This window comes from Atractosteus spatula, chromosome 9 (genome assembly GCF_055471065.1).
Source record: "Atractosteus spatula isolate fAtrSpa1 chromosome 9, fAtrSpa1.hap1, whole genome shotgun sequence".
Classification (NCBI taxonomy): Eukaryota; Metazoa; Chordata; class Actinopteri; order Semionotiformes; family Lepisosteidae; genus Atractosteus; species Atractosteus spatula.
In genome coordinates, this window is record NC_142714.1 from 49,767,834 (window position 1) to 49,790,628 (window position 22,795).

General features: G+C 49.8%; 2 protein-coding genes across 4 annotated transcripts in view; one reads left to right on the forward strand and one right to left on the reverse strand.

Moving 5' to 3' along the window:
* Positions 1 to 10,422: 10,422 nt before the first annotated feature.
* LOC148828767 (organic cation transporter protein-like) lies at positions 10,423 to 19,783 on the forward strand. The gene is made up of 11 exons (XM_088925921.1): positions 10,423 to 10,764; positions 13,141 to 13,281; positions 13,693 to 13,812; positions 14,516 to 14,619; positions 15,374 to 15,528; positions 16,095 to 16,263; positions 16,572 to 16,710; positions 17,119 to 17,210; positions 17,468 to 17,685; positions 18,357 to 18,465; positions 18,831 to 19,783. The coding sequence occupies exons 1-11, from the start codon at positions 10,546 to 10,548 to the stop codon at positions 19,036 to 19,038; spliced, it is 1,674 nt and encodes a 557-aa protein (XP_088782047.1). The 5' UTR covers positions 10,423 to 10,545; the 3' UTR covers positions 19,039 to 19,783.
* Positions 19,784 to 20,045: 262 nt separating this feature from the next.
* Positions 20,046 to 22,795, reverse strand: part of LOC148828768 (ribosomal protein S6 kinase alpha-6) — a 28,215-nt gene continuing 25,465 nt past the window's right edge. For all 3 annotated transcript variants that reach the window (XR_016091628.1, XM_088925551.1, XM_088925552.1), the window contains exon 22: positions 20,046 to 21,620. Coding sequence is in view for 2 of the 3 variants with exons in the window: in XM_088925551.1 (XP_088781677.1) it covers positions 21,495 to 21,620 (126 nt within the window). In the remaining variant the exon portion in view is untranslated. The remainder of the gene's footprint in view (positions 21,621 to 22,795) is intronic.

The window sequence follows — 22,795 nt, forward strand, 5'->3', positions numbered from 1 at the left end:
TTTAGAGTAGAACTAGAAAACATCACGGTACAGCAAGACAAACCCTACTGCCTAAACCCACGCGGTGCCCTTTAAAGACCCCCTATAGAAATGCCCACAAACACGCGTCTACAGGTGCCTATAGCCCGCCTATGGGTTAATGCCTGTAGGGGCTGAGAATGCCCGGGACGCTCACGTGTTTAGTTTCTGTACGCGAAACGCATTGGGTTCATTCAACCTGCGGGTCTGCTGAGCGACACAGCGGCAATGCGAATCTGTGCGACAATGGAAAACGTTCGCTTGTAAAATAAATATTTCCAAAAAGCTGGCGGAGGAGCGGGCCGAGGGGTGACTGAGGAGCCGATCGCGCCGATGAGCGCGGAGGACGAACTTCACTTCTTGACGGCCACAGCGGCGGAGACTCACAATGATGCAAATTAAAAATTACTGCAATGAAAAGCCTGTGGAAAATTGAGCCTTTTGAGTCACTCCGGTTTGGACATACTGCATTTAGCTCCTCGTTAATTTCCATGGTCCCCTCTGTACATAAATATTCATCCGGTGAAATTTACAAAATTATTCATGGGTGTTTGGCGACATTGTGTTCGTGTCGAGCAGAATTGCACTTAACGGGAGCATTGACACAACCGCTGAAGAATAAGACAGCACCGCGAAATGGTTTTTTTTTTTAATCTTCTGTTTGAAGAATTCATTGTCTTAAATTTCACCGGAGCAAAATTCGGATGCAACCATATTAATTTATTTTCTAACATTCTATTTCTTCTGCGGGTATAGAACATCAACTTCGCATTTTTAATTCTTTGAGCAGTCCTACAGGGGATTCACGTCCAGTCTCCCGGGGTCAATCTGAAATGAAACAGCAGACTAACCTACAAAGCAGCGCAGTAACTCGATCGTCTAGAAAGCAGCAGTGGGATCGTGCGGTACCCCCGTGCTCGTGGCACAAGTGTCATGCTTTCAGGATGCTCAGCCGAGTAGGGCCCTGCAGGACAAAAAATGGCCAGAACACAACTGTGGCATGCGTGCTCCATTGTGTGCTTGGTGTTGTGTCAGTGGGAGTTTAATGCAGTTATAAAGGGTTGTAATACTGGGGGATTCATTCAGTTCTAACAGGGTGGTAATACTGGGGTTGTCTGTGTGCAAGCAGAGCCTCAACGAGCTCCGGACTGCAGTTTTGTAATTTATTAAAACTCTTCATTGGTACCATTAGGCAGGAGCAGCTTGTCTGTTGCCTAATTTGACACGAAAACAACAGAGTCGTTACAGGGACACAAGCGATCTCGGGGGCACCACAAATGATCACAATATTGCTCTGTTGCCTGAGCAGCGGCCACAACCTCTGTACCTTGTTATAAGGTTTCCAACCTCACCCGGTCTGGCTCAGATAAACATAAATATTTTTTCCATTTGTTCCTGCCTCCTGATATAAGCTTTAATATCAAACACATGGGCTGCAGCGCTGCAGAAGGAGCTGTTCCGAGTTCGGAAATACTGGGGACTTAGGCTGACTTACGGCAAGAAAAAAAAAACAGCTTTGCATTGCTTGCAAAAAAAAAAACAGAATCCAATAATCAGATAGTGGGATTGAAGCATGCAATTCACTGGAGGACCTGTGGAGAGGTACCTGCCTCTCTGAAAGAACATTTCTTATAAGGACCCACCGTGGGGGAAGGGGGAGGGGGGGGCTGGAGAGAACAACTCTTGATAAGATTAATTGTGTTACCTAAATCAATTTCACGTTTACGATTCACTTAAGTTCAGGGTAGTACACTCAACAGGCATCTTGCGATCGGAGAAAACTGACTGCTGGCAGGTGGGTGTTGAGCAGGCAGTGTGTCAAGAGAGCAGCTCAGTGTTAAGGGTGTGTTAAGGATGCGGGGCCACAGTGTGTTGAAAGAGCAGCTCAGTGTTAAGGGTGCGTTAAAGGCACTGGGCCAGTGTGTCGAGAGAGCAGCTCAGTGTTAAGGGTGTGTTACACACTGGGCCACAGTGTGTCGAGAGAGCAGCTCAGTGTTAAGGGTGTGTTAAGGATGCGGGGCCACAGTGTGTTGAAAGAGCAGCTCAGTGTTAAGGGTGTGTTAAGGGCGCTGGGCCGCAGTGTGTCGAGAGAGCAGCTCAGTGTTAAGGGTGTGTTAAGGGCGCTGGGCCGCAGTGTGTCGAGAGAGCAGCTCAGTGTTAAGGGTGTGTTAAGGGCGCTGGGCCACAATGTGTCGAGAGAGCAGCTCAGTGTTAAGGGTGTGTTACACACTGGGCCACAGTGTGTCGAGAGAGCAGCTCAGTGTTAAGGGTGTGTTAAGGGCGCTGGGCCGCAATGTGTCGAGAGAGCAGCTCAGTGTTAAGGGTGTGTTAAGGGTGCTGGGCCGCAGTGTATCGAGAGAGCAGCTCAGTGTTAAGGGTGTGTTAAGGGCGCTGGGCCGCAGTGTGTCGAGAGAGCAGCTCAGTGTTAAGGGTGTGTTAAGGGCGCTGGGCCGCAGTGTGTCGAGAGAGCAGCTCAGTGTTAAGGGTGTGTTAAGGGCGCTGGGCCGCAGTGTGTCGAGAGAGCAGCTCAGTGTTAAGGGTGTGTTAAGGGCGCTGGGCCGCAGTGTGTTGAGAGAGCAGCTCAGTGTTAAGGGTGTGTTAAGGGCGCTGGGCCGCAGTGTGTCGAGAGAGCAGCTCAGTGTTAAGGGTGTGTTAAGGGCGCTGGGCCGCAGTCTGTCGAGAGAGCAGCTCAGTGTTAAGGGTGTGTTAAGGGCGCTGGGCCGCAGTGTGTTTGCCCATGGTCAGCTGATCACTGTTTGCAGGGTGTCAGAGCAGCCCAGCTCACCTCTTGATCCACAGGCTTGTACATGCAGCGAGGCAGTAGGGTAGCTGTCATCTCGACTTCAGAGCTACTGAAAGTAAAAGCATCAGCATTTTAGCCTGCTCACCGTGTCCAGTATTTTTGGACATGGATCAACTGGGATTTTGGTAGCTGCCTCAAGTGATGGCAAGAGAGCTCAGATGAGGCAGCTGCTGAAATCACTACTGCGTAAACTAGGGAGCTGGGGAGCTACCCGTAACTTGCCAATGGTATCACTCCCAACAGAAAAGGAGCAGCACCCAACCCACAACAGTTGCACACAAATACCAGTTACGTTACCACATCGGCGCACGCACAACCGCTGGAGTGTGGAGCAGCGCCAGGGAGCAGGCTCGGATCTGCAGCGGGACCAGCGGGGAGCCTAAGCCAGAAGAAAGTAACCTCCCCCGTTTGGAAAAGATGAACTCCAGCTCCAGAGGTCTACCCACCCTACTGGAGCAGCGCAACGTCAACTTCATTTAGTTCCCCACGGTCGCTTTGCAACTGGCACAGCTCGTCATTCGTGGGGCTGCCGGTGCGAGGAAGCAGCAGCAGCAGCAGCTCTGGCCCGCAGTGGTCAATGAGAAATCCTGAACCGTGCAACAACCTGGCCCAGTCACTTTCACAAGCAGCCTGTGCCCCGAGCGCGCGCCGTAACAGACGAGCGGCTCGGATCTTGGGTGAAGCGTCACAGCAGATCCCCTTTTCCACAGGGAGAACCTATAATAGAAAGCTTCTGCCGGCTGCGTTTTTCCAAGAGGAAAAAGGAGCTTCCCTTAGGCTACAAAAAATGTAGAAGAAAAATACAATAGAAATTAAAAGCAGTATTAAAAGAAAGGTTCAAACTGCATTAATAATGGCTTACACTCAGCACAGGCATTTACTCTCCACTTAAGCCTTGACAAGCACTAATATATGAGAGAAAGGAGAATATTTACCGCAAAGGAAGAAATCTTTTTTAACTAAATGACTACCTCAATGATATCTTCATCTGAGACAGTGGGTTGATCAGTCTCTGTCCTATATGTTCCACATTAACTCATTATCTATGCTGCTCAGTCCATTAATTCTGCTAGTTTTATTAGCCAAGTGTTGTGCCTGTTCCTGTACCAGTGACAAGCATTTCGAAAAGCTAATCTGACAGCTAATGACTTCATTAAGTGTGGCGCACTAATTGGCTTACTTCAGGGGCCTGCAGTTAATTGGAATAAATAAATTCACACCTGAGCATGGTTTCACCCCAGTAACAGGGTATCAAATTAAAAGAAAAAAAAACAGATCTTGAAAAGCATGCTACTTTCAGGAAAACCAAAAACTTAAAAAAAATAATAATTGTGACAGGACACATTGAAGACATTAGAGGTAATTAATGTTCTGAGTACAAAACAAAGAATACTGTGGCAATCTAATTAGCGGTATGTTTACCTCTCTGCGGTGATGTCAGCCTGGCTTTGTGCTCTCTAATTTAATTGAGTTGACAACGAGACAAAAAAATAAACACATGGCTCCCGACGACAACCTGTGCCTTCCTTTCTTCTGTGATATTTACCCTAGCCAACCCGTGTATAAAGAGGCTGAAAATCAAAACAAAAAAATACACTTTACTAAATGCAGCTGGTATAGGAGTTAAACCTTCGTGAAAGGCAACTTCCACTACTTCATCGTTGCCTAAAATCCAGTCCTCCAGGTCTTAAAACCATCATTTTAGCAGACAGTACTGTAATGTGGTGGTTAGCCCTGCTGCGGCACAGCTCCAGGGTTCACGAGCTTGATTCCAGCTTTGGGTGCCTGTCTGTGTGGAGCTTGCATGTTCTCTTGCATATTTTTTTTCTTCTCTCTCACTCATCCAATGACATGCAGGTGAAGTTTGACCAGATACTCTAAACGGTCCGTTCTGAAAACCGAAACAGATGAGCACAGACAGGCCACACAGCCCATCAGAATGTGTGTGTAGGACCTGACCTGGGTTCTTACCTGACCTGACCGCATCCTAAATTTACTCTTTGAAGACAGAGACAAACACCATTATTCAGAAATAACTGAGGGGATAACCTGATCAGAAACAGCCATTATGCCACGTGGAGAAATATTTTAATGCAGGCAAAAATGCATACGAATGACCACCTCTTAACACCCATTCATGGTAGTAATAGTGACCAGGGCTGTACTCTGACTATAACACCTTCCTGAAAATCCGCTTGGATTCAGAGAGCAATGGGGGAGGACACCTCGTGTGTCCCTTCTTGGGTGTTCTCCAGGGACAAAAAGGCCTTTTTTTATATCGAATTAAAACCGATACCGATGGGACAGGACCGCAGGGATCCCTGCATTAATGGCTTTAACTTGCTACGTCTTATGGCTGGCGGGAGCCGAGCACAATGCCCGCTGCTTTAAAGCCAAGCGATCGCTGCTTCCTTCCCATTATAATAATTAATTGCATTTGTATAGTGCTTTTCGCCCCAAGAGATCCCAAAGGCACCAAGAGAGTGATTTACAGGGGTCTCACTTCATCCAGCACTGAAGTACAGTTCCTCTGCAATGTGTAAATATACAGTATAACCCTTACACTTGTATAGCGCTTTTCTGGACACTCCACTCAAAGCTCTTCACAGGTAATGGGGATCCCCTCCACCACCACCAGTGTGTAGACACACCTGGATGATGCAACAGCAGCCATAGTGCACCAGTCCGCTCCCCACACACCAGCTCGCAGTGGGGAGGAGAACAGAGTGATGAAGCCAGTTCAGAGATGGGGGTTATTAGGAGGCCTAATTGGTAAAGATCAGAGGGAAATTTGGCCAGGAACGCCCTGGGATTATTAATGACCACAGAGAGTCAGGACCTCAGTTTTCCAAAGGACGGTGCATTTTTTTAGGATAGCGTCCCCATCACTTTACTGGGGCATTAGGACCCACACAGACTGCAGGGTGAGCACCCCCTACTGGGCCCATTAACACCTCTTCCAGCAGCAACCTTAGCTATTATAGGTGCTATATAGAGACGTGTAGCCATGATTGACAACAGCATGTATCTAACACCTCGGGGCTCTGTGCTGTGAGGCACCACACACTGCTGCTATTTTACCAGTCTCTTTAGTCTTGAAACTGACCAAAGGAATGGAAATAAGCTTGAACCGTATTTTGAGCCACTTCAGATTTCACAACAGAAGAGCCTGCAGGTTCGTATGACAACACTGGGATTTTTCACACTGGTTGACTTGTCTCCCCCCCCCCCACCCCCAACATGGGCTGAAAATTAGTTAAAAAAAATAGCTTTTTCTGCTTCCTCGGGTCACCCCGAACTGCTGTACAGGAAGATCCCTCCACCCGTCCCTGATCCGCCACCTTTGTTGAAGCCCTGTTTTGTGAAGCTTTCTCCTCACATCTCAATGACACTCAAAGTCACAGGCAGCTGTGGTGGGAACAGAGGGCTACAGCACAGCAGGCAGCAGAGAGCTCGTGGCGCATCAGCCAGGCTGCTGGCAGCACAGCCCTCACGAGCGGCGCAACACTGCCACCTGGAGCCCGAGGGGCTGCAACTGCACAGGACAGCACAGCGCAGGGGAGGCAAGGGCCAGTGTTGTGAACTGTCTCCGAGAGAGAGAGAGAGAAAATTAACTACGAACAGCATGTTCTTTTAATTAAAACTGTGCTTCAGGCGCTCAAGTGCTTCTGAGCTTCAATCAAGAGGTTTCATGGATGGAGCAGATCCCCAGGAACGGCTGGAGCATCTGCAGGGTTACAGTGCAGAAATACACACCACAGGGGTATGCAAACTGCCCAGTCCCACCAGAGAAGTTACCTGCAAGCTGAGGCAATTGTAGTGCTCTCTGTAATGCATAAAGCACATCTCCCCTCACTGGGAGATGGTTTCTTCTACACTGCTGTCGCCCACCTGCACTCACAGCTACTTGACTTCAAGGACATGTACACTGCAAGTCAGCTGGAAAGCTCAGCGGAGTACAACAGAGAGGGGGAGACTCCAGATCACCCATTGACTGAAATGGAAAGATACAAGCCCCTCGAAAGAAAATCAGATATGAGATGTTTTGCAAACATTTTACTGCCAAGTGTTCTCATGAGAATAATAATAATAATAATAATAATAAACTATTTTATATAGCACCTTTAAAGGTGGCTTCTCAAAGCACTTTACAGGATAACAATAACAATAAATAAGAAGAATACACAAGATAAGACAATAACAATATACAATTACAATAGGGGTGAAGACTGGAACCAGTTCAGTAAAGGCTTTTCTGAAGAAGAGGGTTTTGAGTCTGGATTTGAAGGAGTTTAGAGAAGGTGACTCTCTGATATCCTTGGGCAAAGAGTTTCAGAGCTTGGGGGCATAACAGGAGAAGGCCCCGTCACCCATACAATGTAGACGGGCTTGGGGGACAGTAAGGAGGGCAGAATTTGAAGAGTGGAAGCTGCGAGGTGGGGAGTATGGCGATAATAGTTCAGAATGTTCCCCCACTTGCAAGCAACCACAGCTGCACAGTCTGCAAGCAGGCTGATGACTCCAGTAATGCAGGACAGCACAGTCTCTTTCAGCCCCTTCAGTGCAAAGTGTCTTACAGCAGGGGTGTCCAACCCAGGTCTCGCAAGGTCCGAGTCTCTACAGGTTTTCCTTCACACTTGGAGCTCCAGCAGGGTTTTGATTTCGGCTGTCCTCGGAACTCTCCCAGACCAGATGATCCCAAGCCCTGCACAAATTCCAGTGCAACTTCTCCCAAACACATTCTTGCCATTTAATACAGAATTCCAAAAGGAACCAAAACGTTGCCATGTTTTCTTTATTATTTACAATTCTCCATGGGCCAAGCCAATTCTATACTTGTTTTTTTCCCCCCAATGATAAATAACACAACGCAACCACTGAATATACATAAGCTGTAAACACATTTCATTATTCCCCCGATAGCCTTACCCTTTTTCCTAACCGCCTACATTCTGTTCCTATATAAAACCCCTCCGTACAACTGAAATACTTGAAGTAATTGAAAACAAACACATCTTTCCGTGTCGCGGTCATCAAAAACACTCGAACTGCCTTCGCAGTTCCAGAGCAAGCAGGAACATGTTGCGAGTCTGTGGGACACGCATCCCTTTCCAAACAACGAAACAAATGCAGAATAAAATGCTGCCAAAAAACAACTAAAAAATAAAGCTATTGGGAGAGTAGGCGTCTACAGAGATCAAAAAGCTGATACTAAACCTGTACGTGGTTGTCCGCATTTATAGCATTCCAACTTTAAAATGCATTTTTTTCAATCGCGTACCTCCAAAGAGAATTAAGAACTTGGGGTTAAACAGGAGGCCTCACAGTACGTTGACTTGATGGTGATCTTACCTGTCGCTGTTCCTCTACGGCCGTTCGCCGTTTCGGGATCATTGGAGATGAATTCTGAGGCGAAGCAAGTCGAACGATTTTTCCACTCAAGGTGCTCCTCATTTAAGTAACTGTCTTCCCCCCGTTACAGCTTTGTTGAACTTTTCATTGGGACACCAACTATGAAATTTACTCTCGCCAAAGTCTTTCAGACATAACTGTAGCACATAAAAAAAAAACAACAACAAAGAAGTTAATTAACAAATTAAAGACACGGCTCTTCCCGCCATTACGGAGAGGGAGGGGAGAGACGAAACTGTCTTCGGTTATTCGATTGGCTCTTTCCGTCCAGTTCCATATACCTCGCACTATGATTGGATAATACGATTTCCCACTGTCCAATCACCGATCGATTTATTGTTAGTGGGGGAGGGCAGGCTACTTGCGCGGCCCCACGTTGTTCATGCGGTAATTTTGAACCTCCTTTTTCACTCTAGCTGCGTTATTTTAAGGTTTGTGTGTGATTTTTGAGCAACCTCCTTAAGGCTTGCATAGACAACCCGGTTTCGACAGGCGTGTGTGGCCACGGCTGTCCGTCTTGTCGCGATTTTGCCAAAACCCGAATGGAGAGCACCTGTCTTCTGAGTCAGTGTTTAATTAGTGGAGCGGTTTAATGAACCAGTAATTGGGGAAAAATAGAAACTTTCGGCCGTCCAGCACGAAAGACGTTGCTGGTCTCGATTTAACCACAACTTTTTTTTTTAAACAACGCTGAATATGTGTGGTGTGTCTGCGGGCACACGGGACTTTCTCATGCTCCTTGGTTGATGTGGGTGACCCCTTCGTTGACTCCAAACCCCCGTGACCTCGGGTTACTCTGAATCGGCAAACACGCTTCTGTCTTTTCGCATGTTTATATTGAAATGCAATCGGTTTTATGTAACCAGAGGGAAATTGATGTTTTAGCGCCCCTCTTCGGCCAGCTTCCGATTTTAATATCCAATTGTGATGCGTGTAATGTATTTTGATACGAAAATGACTCCCGGTAGTTTCCTGTCGGGGGCAGTATTGAGTCATAATCCACTAAAAATTAAAGTGTTCAATTTCGAGTCCGGAGAGAGTTTTTTTTGCGATAGCACTTTTTCTTTTATTTTTATCTCATTTGTTTTTAACAAGTCCCTTAAGGAGGTTTACCGTAATGATTAGCTGCAAATCAAAACAAATGGGCTAGTCCCGAATTGATATATTTGCAAACTTTAAACACACACACCGTAATGCCTGCTGGGTACCTAATCACGAAACCCCCACCGATTTCCATCACAGCAAGCAAGGTAATAATAAGTAAAAGATCATTTAGTATAGCGTCTTTCACGTCACAGTCCTTTGTCAAGTCGCTTCACAATAAAACGTCGCAGTCCGATCCCCAGTCCTGGTTCTGGAGGGGCGGCGTGTCGGGTTTCCCATGTCTCGTTACAGCACCAGGAGCCGAAGAGCCGGGAGAAGCTGAGAAATGCGTCTAATTAAGCCAAGAACGAGCTGATTCGGGTCACTGCGATCCCGTGGACAAGGACTGGGGGACCCCTGATCTAGTGCTACCCCAAATCCATCTCCTGACCTTCAGGTCAAACGATAAGCCGAGCTCACCGTTTTAAAGAGCGATCATTAACATCGGCATTCTGTGAGCTCTAACACAGTAACATAGTACGTGCCCAACAAGTCTTTTAAGAAACTGTGCTTGTCGATCTACCTGAGGTCCCGATCAGGTTTTGGAGAAAGAGGCGAGCGAGTTTTCGCTCCATGGCTCGTCTTGAACGAGCTGACGATGGCCACGACCACGTAAAGGAAAGACACGATTGCCACACTAGAGGAGCTAACAAAACGACTGAAAAAAACGCACAAGGATAAGCGTCATTTTCCCCCGGGTATTCCAATCACTCCGTTTTTAATCGGCTCGAGTGAACACGTCGAAAATCTTCAAAGAGGTTTTTCTGCGCGAACTTAAACTGGAACTTTAATTCTTTATATAAGACCAGCAAGGTCTTCTCCTTCCGCATCTGTGTGCCTGCGTTCCAGATATGCAGGATTACTGATTAATACTACCTGTATGACAGTCACGCCGCAAGGATTAATATATACACTAAATAACCATGTGTGGACTTAACATATCCCAGGAAGAGTGTTGCGCTTAGCTGTTCCAGAAAGTCCTCTTCAGCGGAGACCATAAACACATAAACGGCCAACACCCGGCCCGCTGGCAGGGGGCCAGGCGAGGGAGAGAAGAGGACGAGAGGGAGAGAGGGGCTCTCCAGTCTCCACGAACACCGGGGCGAGCAGGAGATCGGACAGCCTCCGCGCCACGACCACGCACGCGTACGCGCCGGGACGGCAGCGCCATGGGGCCCCCAAGTCCCAGCGAGGAAGAGGAGGAGAGTTTAGAGCCGACCCGGGACGGCCCGGCCGCCTGCACCTTCGAGCAGATCCTGGACGCCATTGGGCACTTCGGGGCATACCAGAAGCGGGTCTACCTGGCCCTGTGCTCCCTGACCGTGCCCAGCGCCTGGTACACGCTGTCGCAGGTCTTCCTGTGCGCGCTGCCCGACTATCACTGCAAGGTAGGACACAGCGCCGCGGGACGAGAATAAGCCTGGTATTGGGGTGTCGAGTACTTCTACCGCTACCGCCAGGGCTGGTGAAGTCGCCTCTCAGCTCTCCCCCGCGTGTGCGGTGCAGCGGGGCTGAGGAGCGCCGCCCGGCGGAAGCAGCTCTCCAGTGCACGTAGGCGTGGACGTGGGTCCCTTCCTGTCCGCGGAGCGCGCTGGGCCCACGTGCAAAGAGGAGCGCCGCACACGCAGGCCATGGATGTTAATAATAATAACAACAACAAGGGCACGTCCACCACCAATTCTGGTTAATAATGAAAAGGAAAAAAAAGTGTTTAAGAACGCCATGCACAGAGTAATAAACGTAATTCCTAAGAAGCAAAAACAACTTTCTCAGAAGATATCGATATGCCACACTTGACATAACAATCACAAAGGGGGGATGTTTTCTTAGTGATTTTTTTTGGTTGGTTTTATTTTAGCACCTGTATCAACTCACTGACAGGCTATATATATATATTTTAAATCTGGAGTTCACAGTGCCTCCTCAATAAGTCACCAATTCTCTGCCATCAGGCAGTGAGTTCTTCACAATAATAACAAACCTTTGGTCTTCCTGGCACACAAACAGCACTACCCTGCAGCCTGCCCTCGTCACACCTCTGCCAACTGGTTACATTTTACACACCCTAATTCAAACCTTCAAGCCCTTCTCAGCTGGGTCCCAGTCCAGTTAGTGGTACTGGTCCGCTGCGTGTGAAGATGGGGAGCACCTGTACGTCACTAATCAATTCATCATGTAGCTTGTTCAGTGAGGAGAACTCTCCGCCTGGGCTCCTGGGCCTGCAGGTGGAACCAGTCAGATTCCCGTTCCCCATGAGCTCCGAAACGAGCAAACCACCTGCACTACTGAGCACATTGACATGGCTCCAGATCTTCAGAAGGTGGTTAACGTCTCCACACTAGGAGCTGATTCTGGTCTGTGGTGGAGAGACGCAGGCGTTAATCATACGCAAAGTTAAAGTCTTGTTCAAAAGCCGGGTTTTCTTCGGGTGTTGTGTTGAATCAGGGCTGCTGGGTCCACAGGTTTTCAGTTCAGCTTAACAGCCCCTCCCAGCTCTCCAGGTGCTGCTGCTTTAAAGAGACCTGGAAAACCCCCAGAGCCACCTGCCCCCCAGGATGAGAATGTCACCATCCAGACAAAGCTCCCTAGGGAAGAAGCAGCATGTGATTGTACACCTGTTCAGGTGTCTGCCATCTTAACTCAGGCATGCAGTTGATCCACTGTTGTTGCTTAATTTTGATAGGAAACATCATATTCCATAGATCAGGCAGACCAGGATGTGAAGCAGGGAGCCTAACTTTCCTGGAATGACTCCTATAGGCGGCCAGTGATAGGTCAGCACATTGATATGTAGACATATTTTACTTGATTATTTTACTTTGCAATCTAGGACACTATGGCTTTAGAAACCTTACTGTCAGGATGATCACCAGAAATGCAATAGTGTGCTGAAATTCCCGGGTTTGATTGCAACACCCTCACTGGTTCAGCTCCATTTTGAATAAAGTCTGTTATTTATTCAAAATTCGTTTCTATCAAGCCAGGAAGATTCAAGACGTGTCTCACGCACAGTGCTCTCAATAGGGATTTCTTGTCTTTAGCGTGAGACACGGTGTTGGGTCCCCCTACTGGAGGAAATCAGAAATGCACCAGGATGACTCGAGAACAGCGTGCTCGAGTTATTCCAACCCCAGCAGCCAATTACACAACTGAGCTGAGTTTTTCTTTTCACAGGCCTGACTAAATTAAAGATAGAGTTATTTACAGAATATCTTGGAGCCTGTTTAGAAGCATTACGCATATGCAAAGGAACAGGTAAAGTAGTTCAGGTGGGTAGCTGCATTACCTTTGCTTACTGATCTGTCTTTCGCACACCTGAAGAAGGCTCTACGGCCGAAATGTTGTGTTTTCCTTCTTCTCTTTTCAGCATGGAATAAACCTATTACTTGTTCCGGAACAGGTAAAGGTTTATTCCATGCTGCAAGGGAAAGAAAAGAAAAAACAACATTTGTGGAGTCTTCCAGCAAGAAACAAAACCTTTACCTGTTTCCTTGCAGCCTACGCATGCTGATGCAGCTCCCTACTTGAGCATCTTGCACATATGCAGTTATTTAGACCAGTAGACCAACTGTGTAAGTGAGAAATCCAGTGAAAGAAAATTCAGACACCGGACACCCCTGCACTAGCAGAAAAGACTGGGCAGGCCCTATTTGAAGGCGTGACGTGTTCGTTGTCCTGATATAAATTGCGCTGCACCGAGCCTCCATTTCCATGGCGGGATAAACCGGTGCCTTCATGTCCGATGTGTGGTTTCGTTGCTCTAGGTGCAGGCTGACGAGATCTTGTTGTTCCCTGGAATCACGAACATGAGTGAAGAGCATCTGTGGAACATCACCATCCCGCGAGACTCCTCCCGCCTGGGAAAATACTCCTGGAGTGAGTGTCACCAATACGACATCACGCAGGTAACCGAGCCCAGCCAGCGGTCTGGCTCCCTGTCTCCCAGAGTGTTTTCCCTGTTCACGTGCATCAAGTTTTCTGTGATGTCTTCTTTTTGCACCCCCTGCATTTATCTTCTCCCGGGTCCTGGAGAAAAACTAAACTGTGCTAAACTGGTGAAAGTGCTCACACAGAGCACAGGGTGATTCCTGCGGTCAAGGTGTGGTTGGTTTGAGCCTGGGTTATGTCAAGAGCTGACTGTACCCAGGATTCCCCAGGTAGTCACACACAACTGGCACAGTGATGGTCAACAAGATCAAGAGCTGGCGATTCTAAACTGAGTGGACGTTAAGTTCTATTATTGCGGATTTTTACATATTTATACTTATAAAGGTTATGAATCTTCTCCCTTGCCTGTTTTTCTTTCTGATACGCAGGTCAATTTATCTTTCAGTCCAGAGGAGTGGGCTGATCCGGCCAGCAACAATTATTCCCTGGTGCCCTGTCAGTCTTGGTACTATGACAAGTCAGTGTACTTCAGCACTGTGGCGACTGAGGTAAGGTGCAGTACACCTTCCAGAGGAGACCAGCTGGATGAACCTTGCGTGTTCCAGGCCCTAATTAACGGCAGCTATCCGTTTGGTAGACACACAATGGAATTTCCTAGCCAACCACTCATTAAAACTACTCTAACGAGTTGTTAATGATTTTTCTGATGCAAACTGGCCTTTCAGAGCTCTGCTACAGTCTTGTCATGTGCTCTGCCACGTATGTCAGAGGTTCCCCGCCTGGGTCTGAAGACCCCCATACCAGATGGGTTTCATTCCAGCTGAGCTCTCGGCCACATTGATCCAACAAGAGGGCAGGTTTCCACTCTGGACCTGGTTCCTGTTCCTGAACAAGTTGGGAGTTGGCCTCTTAACTCACGCTTTGAATGCGACTGTGAAATCTCTAACTTTTGAGCCAGAAAAATAAAACATCCAGAGGTTCCAGTCAAGCAGCTTGCTGGTTCAATTAATGATTCGATTGATTAAAACATTAAAACTGGTCTGCAGTCCAGAATGGGGGGGACCCCCTGCCTTATGTATTCAGATGCCAGAGCCCTTAACCCTGCTGGAAATAGACTCCGCAGCAGCAGGCATGCTTTGCAAGACGAAAGGGTCTTGTTAGTGTTTATTGGCTTTGTGAGAAAAGGGGAAATCCGCTTACTGACACCCGTAGGGAGTGGGGAGAGTTCAGTCTGTCCCTTCTCTCCCACAGTGGGACCTGGTGTGTGAGCGCAAGTGGATGAGACAGCTGGACACGGCCTTCTTCATGGCCGGGTGTTTGGTGGGAAGCAGTCCGCTGGGGTGGCTGTCAGACAGGTGAGCCAGTGCGTTTCTTCCTGCTCCTGCAGGAACAAATCACAGACGCGGCTCTGCAGACTCTGCAGCTTAGGGGGAGAGCAGGCTGCGCAGATGCCGAGCCTGATGGCTCAGCGGGCAGTGGGTTTCTGTTTAGGAAGCCGGGGCAGGAAAGCACCCGCCTACACCAGCTCCCCAGGCCATGGCAGGGGAAGCGCGGTGATTCGAGCTGGGCCTGGAATCACCTCGAGCCCTCACAGGAGGATCCCACTGGAACTAGTCTTCCACTGGCTAGAGCACCACGCTTATGAGACGCAGTCTGCAGGCCACGCTAGCCCCAAGTCACACTGCCCCGTCGGTTCACAAGTTTGTAGATGTTCGTGTGTGTGTGGTTAGCATCCAGTAGCTGTTTTTGTTCCGATTTCACTCTTGCACCGCAGCTTGAACCCTCAGGCTTTCCCAGACCTGCAGGCTCTGGCGGACAGTATGCTAGTGTTTCACGTGATCACAGAGCAGTCTGCGCTGTGGGGCTCTGAGGGGGCGCGTGGGGGCGGGGCTCTGGCTCCGAGGGGCCGCGCCGGGGGGGGGGGGCTCTGGCTCAGAGGGGGCGTGTGGGGGGCGGGGCTCTGGCTCCGAGGGGCCGCGCGTGGGGGCGGGGCTCTGGCTCAGAGGGGGGCGGGGCTCTGGTTCAGAGGGGGCGTGTGGGGGGCGGGGCTCTGGCTCCGAGGGGGCGCCGGGCTGCCTCCCCGAGCCCCCAGCGCCCGTGTCCCCGCAGGTTCGGCCGGAGGAAGGTGATCCTGCTGGGGTCGCTGCTGCTCAGCCTGCTGACCCTGGGGACGGCGCTCTCACCAGGGTTTGGGTTCTTCATCACCACGCGCTTCCTGGTGGGGTTCCTGTCGCTGGGCATCTTCAACGTCACCTACACGCTGGGTGAGACGCCGCGGGGGCTGTGGCGCCCGTCCTTCTGTGTCGCAGGGTCATGAGGGAAGCCCTTTCATGTGCCTCACATCACGCCAGCAGGGACCCCTCGTTGACGTTCACCTCTGTGTGGGCACAGAACTCTGGACTGTTACACTTTCTGGGGCAGCGAATGGGCTGTGAATGAGTGTCTCACAGCAGGATCTTTAACAGACAGAAGGCGCCAGCCGTGCGGTTGAACCGATACCCTGGCTTCTTTCAAGAGACAGCTGGATGAGACCCTGGGATCAATTAGCTATTAACTACCATCTACCTCCTCTCGCTTGTAAGATTTTTATGTTCTTAGGGTGTTTCTTCAGCAGCGACAATCAGCCAGGTGTGTTCAGACAGGTGTGATCCTAGCTGCAGGACACTGTGAGTTTCTGTAGTCTTTCATCAGAAGTTAGGAAAACCATCTCTGAGAACACAGACGGAGAGATTAGTGTGATCACGGCCGTCAGAGGTGAAATGAGAAACAAGGGGGCTTGGAGAAATCGTTCTCTAAGGTGGCATGGCCTTCCTTGTCCCTCATCCTGCAGGGATGGAGTTCGTGGGCCCAACTCAGAAGCGTGTGCCCGGGGTGCTCCTGACCTTGTCCTTCATTCTGGGCCACATGCTGCTGACGGGGCTGGCCTACTGGGTGAAGGGCTGGAGGATGATTCAGCTGACCATCGCTCTGGTCTCCATGGCGTCCGTGCTGTGCTGCTGGTGCGTGTGGCCCCTGGCCCCTGGCCCCTGACTGCCCGCTCTCCTTCCCTCCTGCTTGTCTAGTTCTAAAGCCTCTGAGCAACAGTCGGCCACTTGAAATATATTGTGCTTCTCAAATCCACCCTCTCCTCTCCTAGACGACTTTACCTCTCTTTCCGGTCTGCCATCAGTCGATGGAAACTGAATCTGCGTAAAACAACAGAAGACAGTGATGAGACCACCAGTACCCAGGTTCTTCTTGTAGGACCTGCGTTTAACAGTTCTGCTACCTCTCCCTTCTCCCTGAAATCCCCCCCCCGTGACCCCAGGATCCTGCCGGAGTCTGCTCGCTGGCTCATCCTGCAGGGCCGGGCCGCGGAGGCCACCATCATCGTGAGAAAGGCAGCCCGAGTCAACAGGGCCGCCCTGCCTGCCGCCATCACCCTGATCGGCAGCCCGAGCCACAAGGTAGGCCAGCCACCCTGCAGACACATAATCATGGCAGCACCGAGCAGCCGGGGGAGCAGGGCAGGGCCTCGGCCACTTTCCCAGGTGGGTGTGGGCGTGTTGTGGGAAAGGGAAATGATTCCACAGTTGCGGCTGTCATTGTTGTATGGCAATACACAGCAAAGCTTCTACTGCTGGTAATGGTGCCCAATAAGGAAACGAAGGCTAGGTATTGTGGGTGCATCATAATCTCTTGCAAGCGTACAGTTTTCAGTATTGAGACAGTTCAGTAGTTTTCGCGGTCCATTCACGCCGCCTGGCCAGTTACAGAGGATGCACCGACCCAGGCCAGCTGTGGAGAGGATATCGAGGAGCTCTCTGCAGCGCTGGGCTGAGCGCTCCCCCTGCTCCCCGTCTTTGTCTGCGCAGCACCCCAGCTCTGAGGAGCAGAAGCGCACCGCGCTGGACCTGCTGAGAACCCCGAACCTGCGCAGGAACACAGTCGTCCTGTGCATCAACTGGTACGTTCTGGGCCGCCGCATCGGGTCACTTAGGATCCTCAGTTACCAGGCAAAGAAACTGTCTGGCCTGCATTCTTCAAGAAGGTCCTGCTAAAACATGCAGATAACCTGATTATACATATTACACAAAGACTAAAGACATACTGGAGAGATAGAGAGGAGATTTGAGACCCGCAGTATGTAACCTTGGATGAGGAATTGTACCCCATTTTCAGTATAATATGCTCCTCCGGGCTCTTGCTTGCTCAACTGCACAGGTTTTCCATCTGCTGCGCCTACTACGGCCTGCTCCTCAACACCCAGAACCTGGCCGGGAACTTGTACATCAACTTCCTGCTGATGGGGCTGTGCGAAGTGCCGGCGCAGGTGGGCCTGGCGCTCCTGTTGGACCGGATCAAGAGGAAGTCCCTCCTGCTGGCCTCCCAGCTGCTGGGCGGCGGCGCGTGCCTGGCCGCTGCCTGCTTCGCCTGGCACGGTGAGCACGGCGGCAGCAGCCTCCCCCCCGCCCAGCTGTCGGCCACTGCACAGCCCACCCGTCTCACGCGGAGCAGAAATCCTGAAGCAACCCTGTAGATGTGTGGCGGACAGGCAAGCCTGAGTCATCAGTGTGGCACCTGCGCATCCGTTCTGAATCTGTCCTGAGCTCTGCAGATCAGCGACACTTTAAGCCCCAAGTGAGGCCAGGTGCCTTCCTGACATGTGAGAGCTTTTCCCAGTGATTGCACCTCTGTACAGTAGACTTCCGGGCTCATAATTCCAGCCGACCACAGTAGATATATTTCTTCCTGACGGTTTTGACCACAAAATAATATGTACTTATAGCCCCCCTGATTTCCAAACCCATTTATTTTTTTTTATTCAGTGAGAGACCACAGGGTTTAAAAGTGCAGGACGTGCTGCGCCCCCCCCTCTACAGCCATGGAGAGAAGAACCGTTTCTCTTCTTGCGTACCTCAGGAAATAAAACCCACAGCTGACGATAACTTAAAAAGCTGGGAAGCAGGGCTGTCTTGGTTCTGTGGCCAGCAGGAAAATACAGTATACTGTACACACAGCGCTCCCGCCTTGCGTGCCAGGTTAGTGCTGGGCAGCAGGGCTGGAGGTCCATTAGGTTGAGGTCTAATCTGCTTGACTGCTGTTCCTTCAGAGATGGGCTGGCCAACAGTGGGATCTTGCCTGGCTGGACAGTTCCTGATCTCCTCGTCCTTCACCTGCATCTTACTCTACACAGTGGAGATCTTGCCGACAGCGGTCAGGTAACAGCGGTCTAAGGCCAGGGCTCCCTGTGAGGAGCGCCCTGGCTCACCTGCCTCACTCAGGTGCACCTGTGCTCCTGGCCAATGGAGTGGAACCAGGTTTCCGAGCTGAGAGCTGAGTCCAGCTTATACTGAAGTCGGAGACTTATTTGAATTTCATTGTTTCTATATCACTTTTTCTGCATGGATCGATGCTCGAGAGCGTTATTGAAGGTCTGGTTGATTCTAAAAACATCTATTTATAAAAAAAAAAACAGCGAAGGGTTTTGTGGAAGAGCTTTTCAGTACTGAATCTGTTACGGCTCCTAATCAACCAGCATGTCGTCCAACACTCTTCTGCGCATGTCCTCTTGTGTGTTCGGCAGGAGCACAGGGGTGGGGCTGTGCAACACTTTCGGGAGGCTGGGCTGTATCGCTTGCCCCTGGGTCATCTTCGTGGCCGACGCCTGGAAGCCCGCCCCCTTTGTCCTGTTCGGCGCCATGGCGACGGGGGCGAGCCTCCTGGCGCTGCGGCTGCCCGAGACCCTGGGCCGGAAGCTGCCCGAGACCCTGGAGGACGGGGAGAAGCTCTAGGAGGCGGGCGTCCAGTGCCCTGGTCCCTGAAATGCACCGCGTCACCAGCCGAGCTCCTGGTCAGTAGGGTTACTGTTCCAGAAGCCTTCGCTGAGCTTCACGGAACCGCTGATGTCACAAGAGTTTTTTTTTCTGCAAGGTCAATAAAGACTGGACAGGGCTAGAGATCATTCCTATTCCACAAGCTGGGTTTCTGAATCCCTTTCACGCAGGAGTAACGGGTTAATTTAATTTGCGGGTAGTTTAACCGGCCGAGCCCGTGCTGCAGGACAATTGCCGTGTTTGATGTTTAACACAGTGCAGTTCCCACTTTTGCCTGGACATTAATAATTGTTCATCTACAGCTGTTTGCCAGTAGTGCAAGAGTTACCACACGAACAACAGAGGGCTTCTGCATTTATCGGCTGCAGGAAGAACTGTTGATCTTAAACATTAAAACATTAAACAATAAAAAGGTTTAATGATTGTTTTGTTAAATACTGGGGAACTGAGAGAAAATATCTATTTCTGACTTCAAAACTCGACAAGACCATGATTAAAAGTCAGACTCTGTATCTCCACACTCCCTACCAGTGCACAAACTGGGGGATACTGCCTCTGGGATTTGGGGGTTGGGGCTTATAAATTATACCTGAAAATAATTTCAAAATGTAATGTGCAATATTTCAATACCAACGGGCATGGGAGAATAAGAGATAAAGCATACACAAATGATTATTTAACAAGATAGTTGAAGACTGGTGTTGACTAGGAACAGGGCTGGCAACTCCAATCTAGAGCGTAAATAAAACTATTTTGCAAACTGCAATTTTTGATCTTCTCTCGTTAATGACTTTTTGAGTAAAGTCCTGCATTCAGGGCTTTTGTTCTGCACTCAAGACGAGCAAATGTTTAAAATGTCACCCGGCACAATGCACCGGGACCCTGTAAGGTCCCTTCAGTGTCACAGGGTGGTCATATACAGGTGCACTCAACAGAAGCACAGAAACAGACGGGAAAACAGCACATCCATAATGATCTTTAATGTCAATATATACAGACCTTGAAAGAAAAATATATTTTAAAAAATTAAATGAAATAAATACAATATGATACAATTTCCACAATGTCTTCGAAGAGAGATTCGCGATGCTGAAGCAGGCGGGTCCTCTGGACTTCCTGCTCTTCGTATTCACACTGAGGATTCCCTGTATCCCATCATTCCCCCGATTTGTTGACCTCTAACCCCGCAGGATAAAACCGTACCTACAGCCACTTCACCGTGTAACAATTCACACTTCTTGACCTGGTTTTGATTTTTTTTTTTAAACACCCACATAAGATAATGACAACCTTTTCAAGGCAAGGAAATAAAAAAAAAATCTCTTTATCTCTGAAGCTACAACAAAAATACTCAATACCTCTGTTAAAAAAAAAAAGCAACGCCTCACCTAGTCTGTGTGCAAACCTCAAGACGCAAAAGAAAAGAGTGAGCAACCTTGTGAGTTGTAATAAATAAATATAGATATATCTGGAAAATATTAAACCAAAACTAGGTGCTTCAACATTTTCTGGAAGAAAGAAAAAAAAAACGTTGCCCTGTATTTTTTCATGGGAATCCTCCAAAGCTATACTGCTTCACTGGGAGCAGCTCCTGCGCTGGGATCTTCCCAATCCCAGGAGCTGCGCACAGCGCCAGCTAGGAAGAGACGCACCGTTTTCCCTGTCCGCTCCTGTGGTCTCGGGAACGGAATGCGGGTTACGGGCAATCCGGATATTTCATACCTTTGTAGCTCAGGCCTTGTGCCCGAGTAATAATCCTGAATGACGAACGCAAGCGATTACTTTCTTACGGCTGGATGTGGTTTTCGCTAAGATGCCACTCGAGTTTTGTGGATGAACTAGCGAGGGACAGAGAGAGAGAGTGGGAACCAGGGCAAAAACCGGTGTCTGCCCGTGCTCACTGCCCACCCCTCACGTACTGAGCACAGCAGGCCCAGGCCCAGGCCCGGCTGCCCCAATCGCTACCGATCTCTCTCAATGCCACACACAGTTTGCTGAAGGAGCTCCGAGAGTGGCCAATCACAGTGAATGGAAAGTGAGAGCTGGTGTGTTCCTCTGCAAGGAGACGGTGTTGGAAAGAAAAAGAAAATGGAGATGTTTTTTCCCAGCACTATCACATATGCTTGCTCCTTTTTAAAAAAAAAAAATCACTGCACGGGGATCCCTCTGTGCTGAATGGGAAAGCAGCCTCCCCTGGATCTGATCCCACAGCAAAGGGAGCAGCACGCCCCGCTCGGGAGAGCTCAGACCCCCGGGACGAGCACATGGGCACGAGTTCTGGGTCAGGAGGACAGGTGGGATTTGCAACTGCCGAGTTTAAGGATATCGGGGTGGGGAAGAAAATAAAGCGATCCGTAACACCCACCCACTCTCCCCCTCCCGCAGAAAAAACAAACACACCCCGGGGGTTTTCACTACAAGTCCGTGGAGGTGAGCTTTTTCATGCTGCGCCGCTGTGCGAGGCTGGAGGCGGCCACGGGCTCCAGCACGGGCTGGCAGGTCTTGTGGTTCAGTGCAGAGTACGTAGCTGCCATGGCGCCCTGCCGGGAGAGGGAGACAACAGCACAGGGTTAAAAAAGGAAAAAATTGCTTACGCTTCTATAGCGCTTTTCTGGACACTCCACTCAGAGCGCTTTACAGGCAATGGGGACTCCCCTCCACCACCACCAGAGTGCAGCCCCACCTGGATGATGCGACAGCAGCCAGAGTGCGGTCACAGTATGTTCATCACACACCAGAGGGGAGGAGAACAGAGTGATGACGCCAGTTCAGAGATGGGGGATTATTAGGAGGCCATGACTGGTAAAGGCCAATGGGAAATTTGACAAGGAAGCCAGGGGTAACACCCCTACTCTTTTTGAGAAGCATCCTGTGATTTTAAATGCTCACAGTCAGGACTTTGGTTTTACGGCTCATCTGAAAGACGGCGCCTTTTTGCATATAGTGACATTAGGACCCACACAGCCTGCAGGGTGAGCGCCCTCTACTGGCCCAACTCACACCTCTTCCAGCAGCAGCCTTAGCTTTCCCAGGAGGTCTCCCATCCAGGTACTGGCCAGGCTCACACCTGCTGAGCATTAGTGGGCTACCAGTGGTGAGTTGTAGGGTGATGTAGCTGCTGGTTTATTCGTGGGGCTCATAGGCTCACTGCTGGGATATTATTTTACTCTCCCTCTTCATTCCCATTCCCAGCTGCTATCTTTAGGGGGGCTGTCTAGGATGCCTGTGGCCAAGGGAAATGTCTACAGCACCCCTTTGTTCCCTGTGCAGTCGGTACATTAGACTCAGCTAGGTGACTGTTTCCTGCATGGGGCCATCGGCTGAGTGTAATATGGGCAGAGCAAGATGTGTGTAAACGCACTGCTGCACGGCAGGAGCTACTGGTTTTTAACGTCAGCTGACGTTGCCAAGTTTATTTGTTTTTGTAGCTTTTCATGATGATGCTAAAGACATATCACCCTTCTGGATGGACAAAGTATATAACAACAACAACGACGACAACACTGCCACCTCCATGCACAAATCAGAAGAGTGCTGATGGGATCCGAGAGGGTGCTGTTCTGTTCCAACTGATCCAAGAACCTCAGCCAGCCCTTACTCTGACAGCTGTATGGGTCCGATACCACTGAGACAAGGACCCCATTAAGGCCCGTTTTCCACCCTTCCCTGCCGGGCTGGGAGCAGGGCGTGGCAGCTCCTGCCTGTCTCTTTGGCT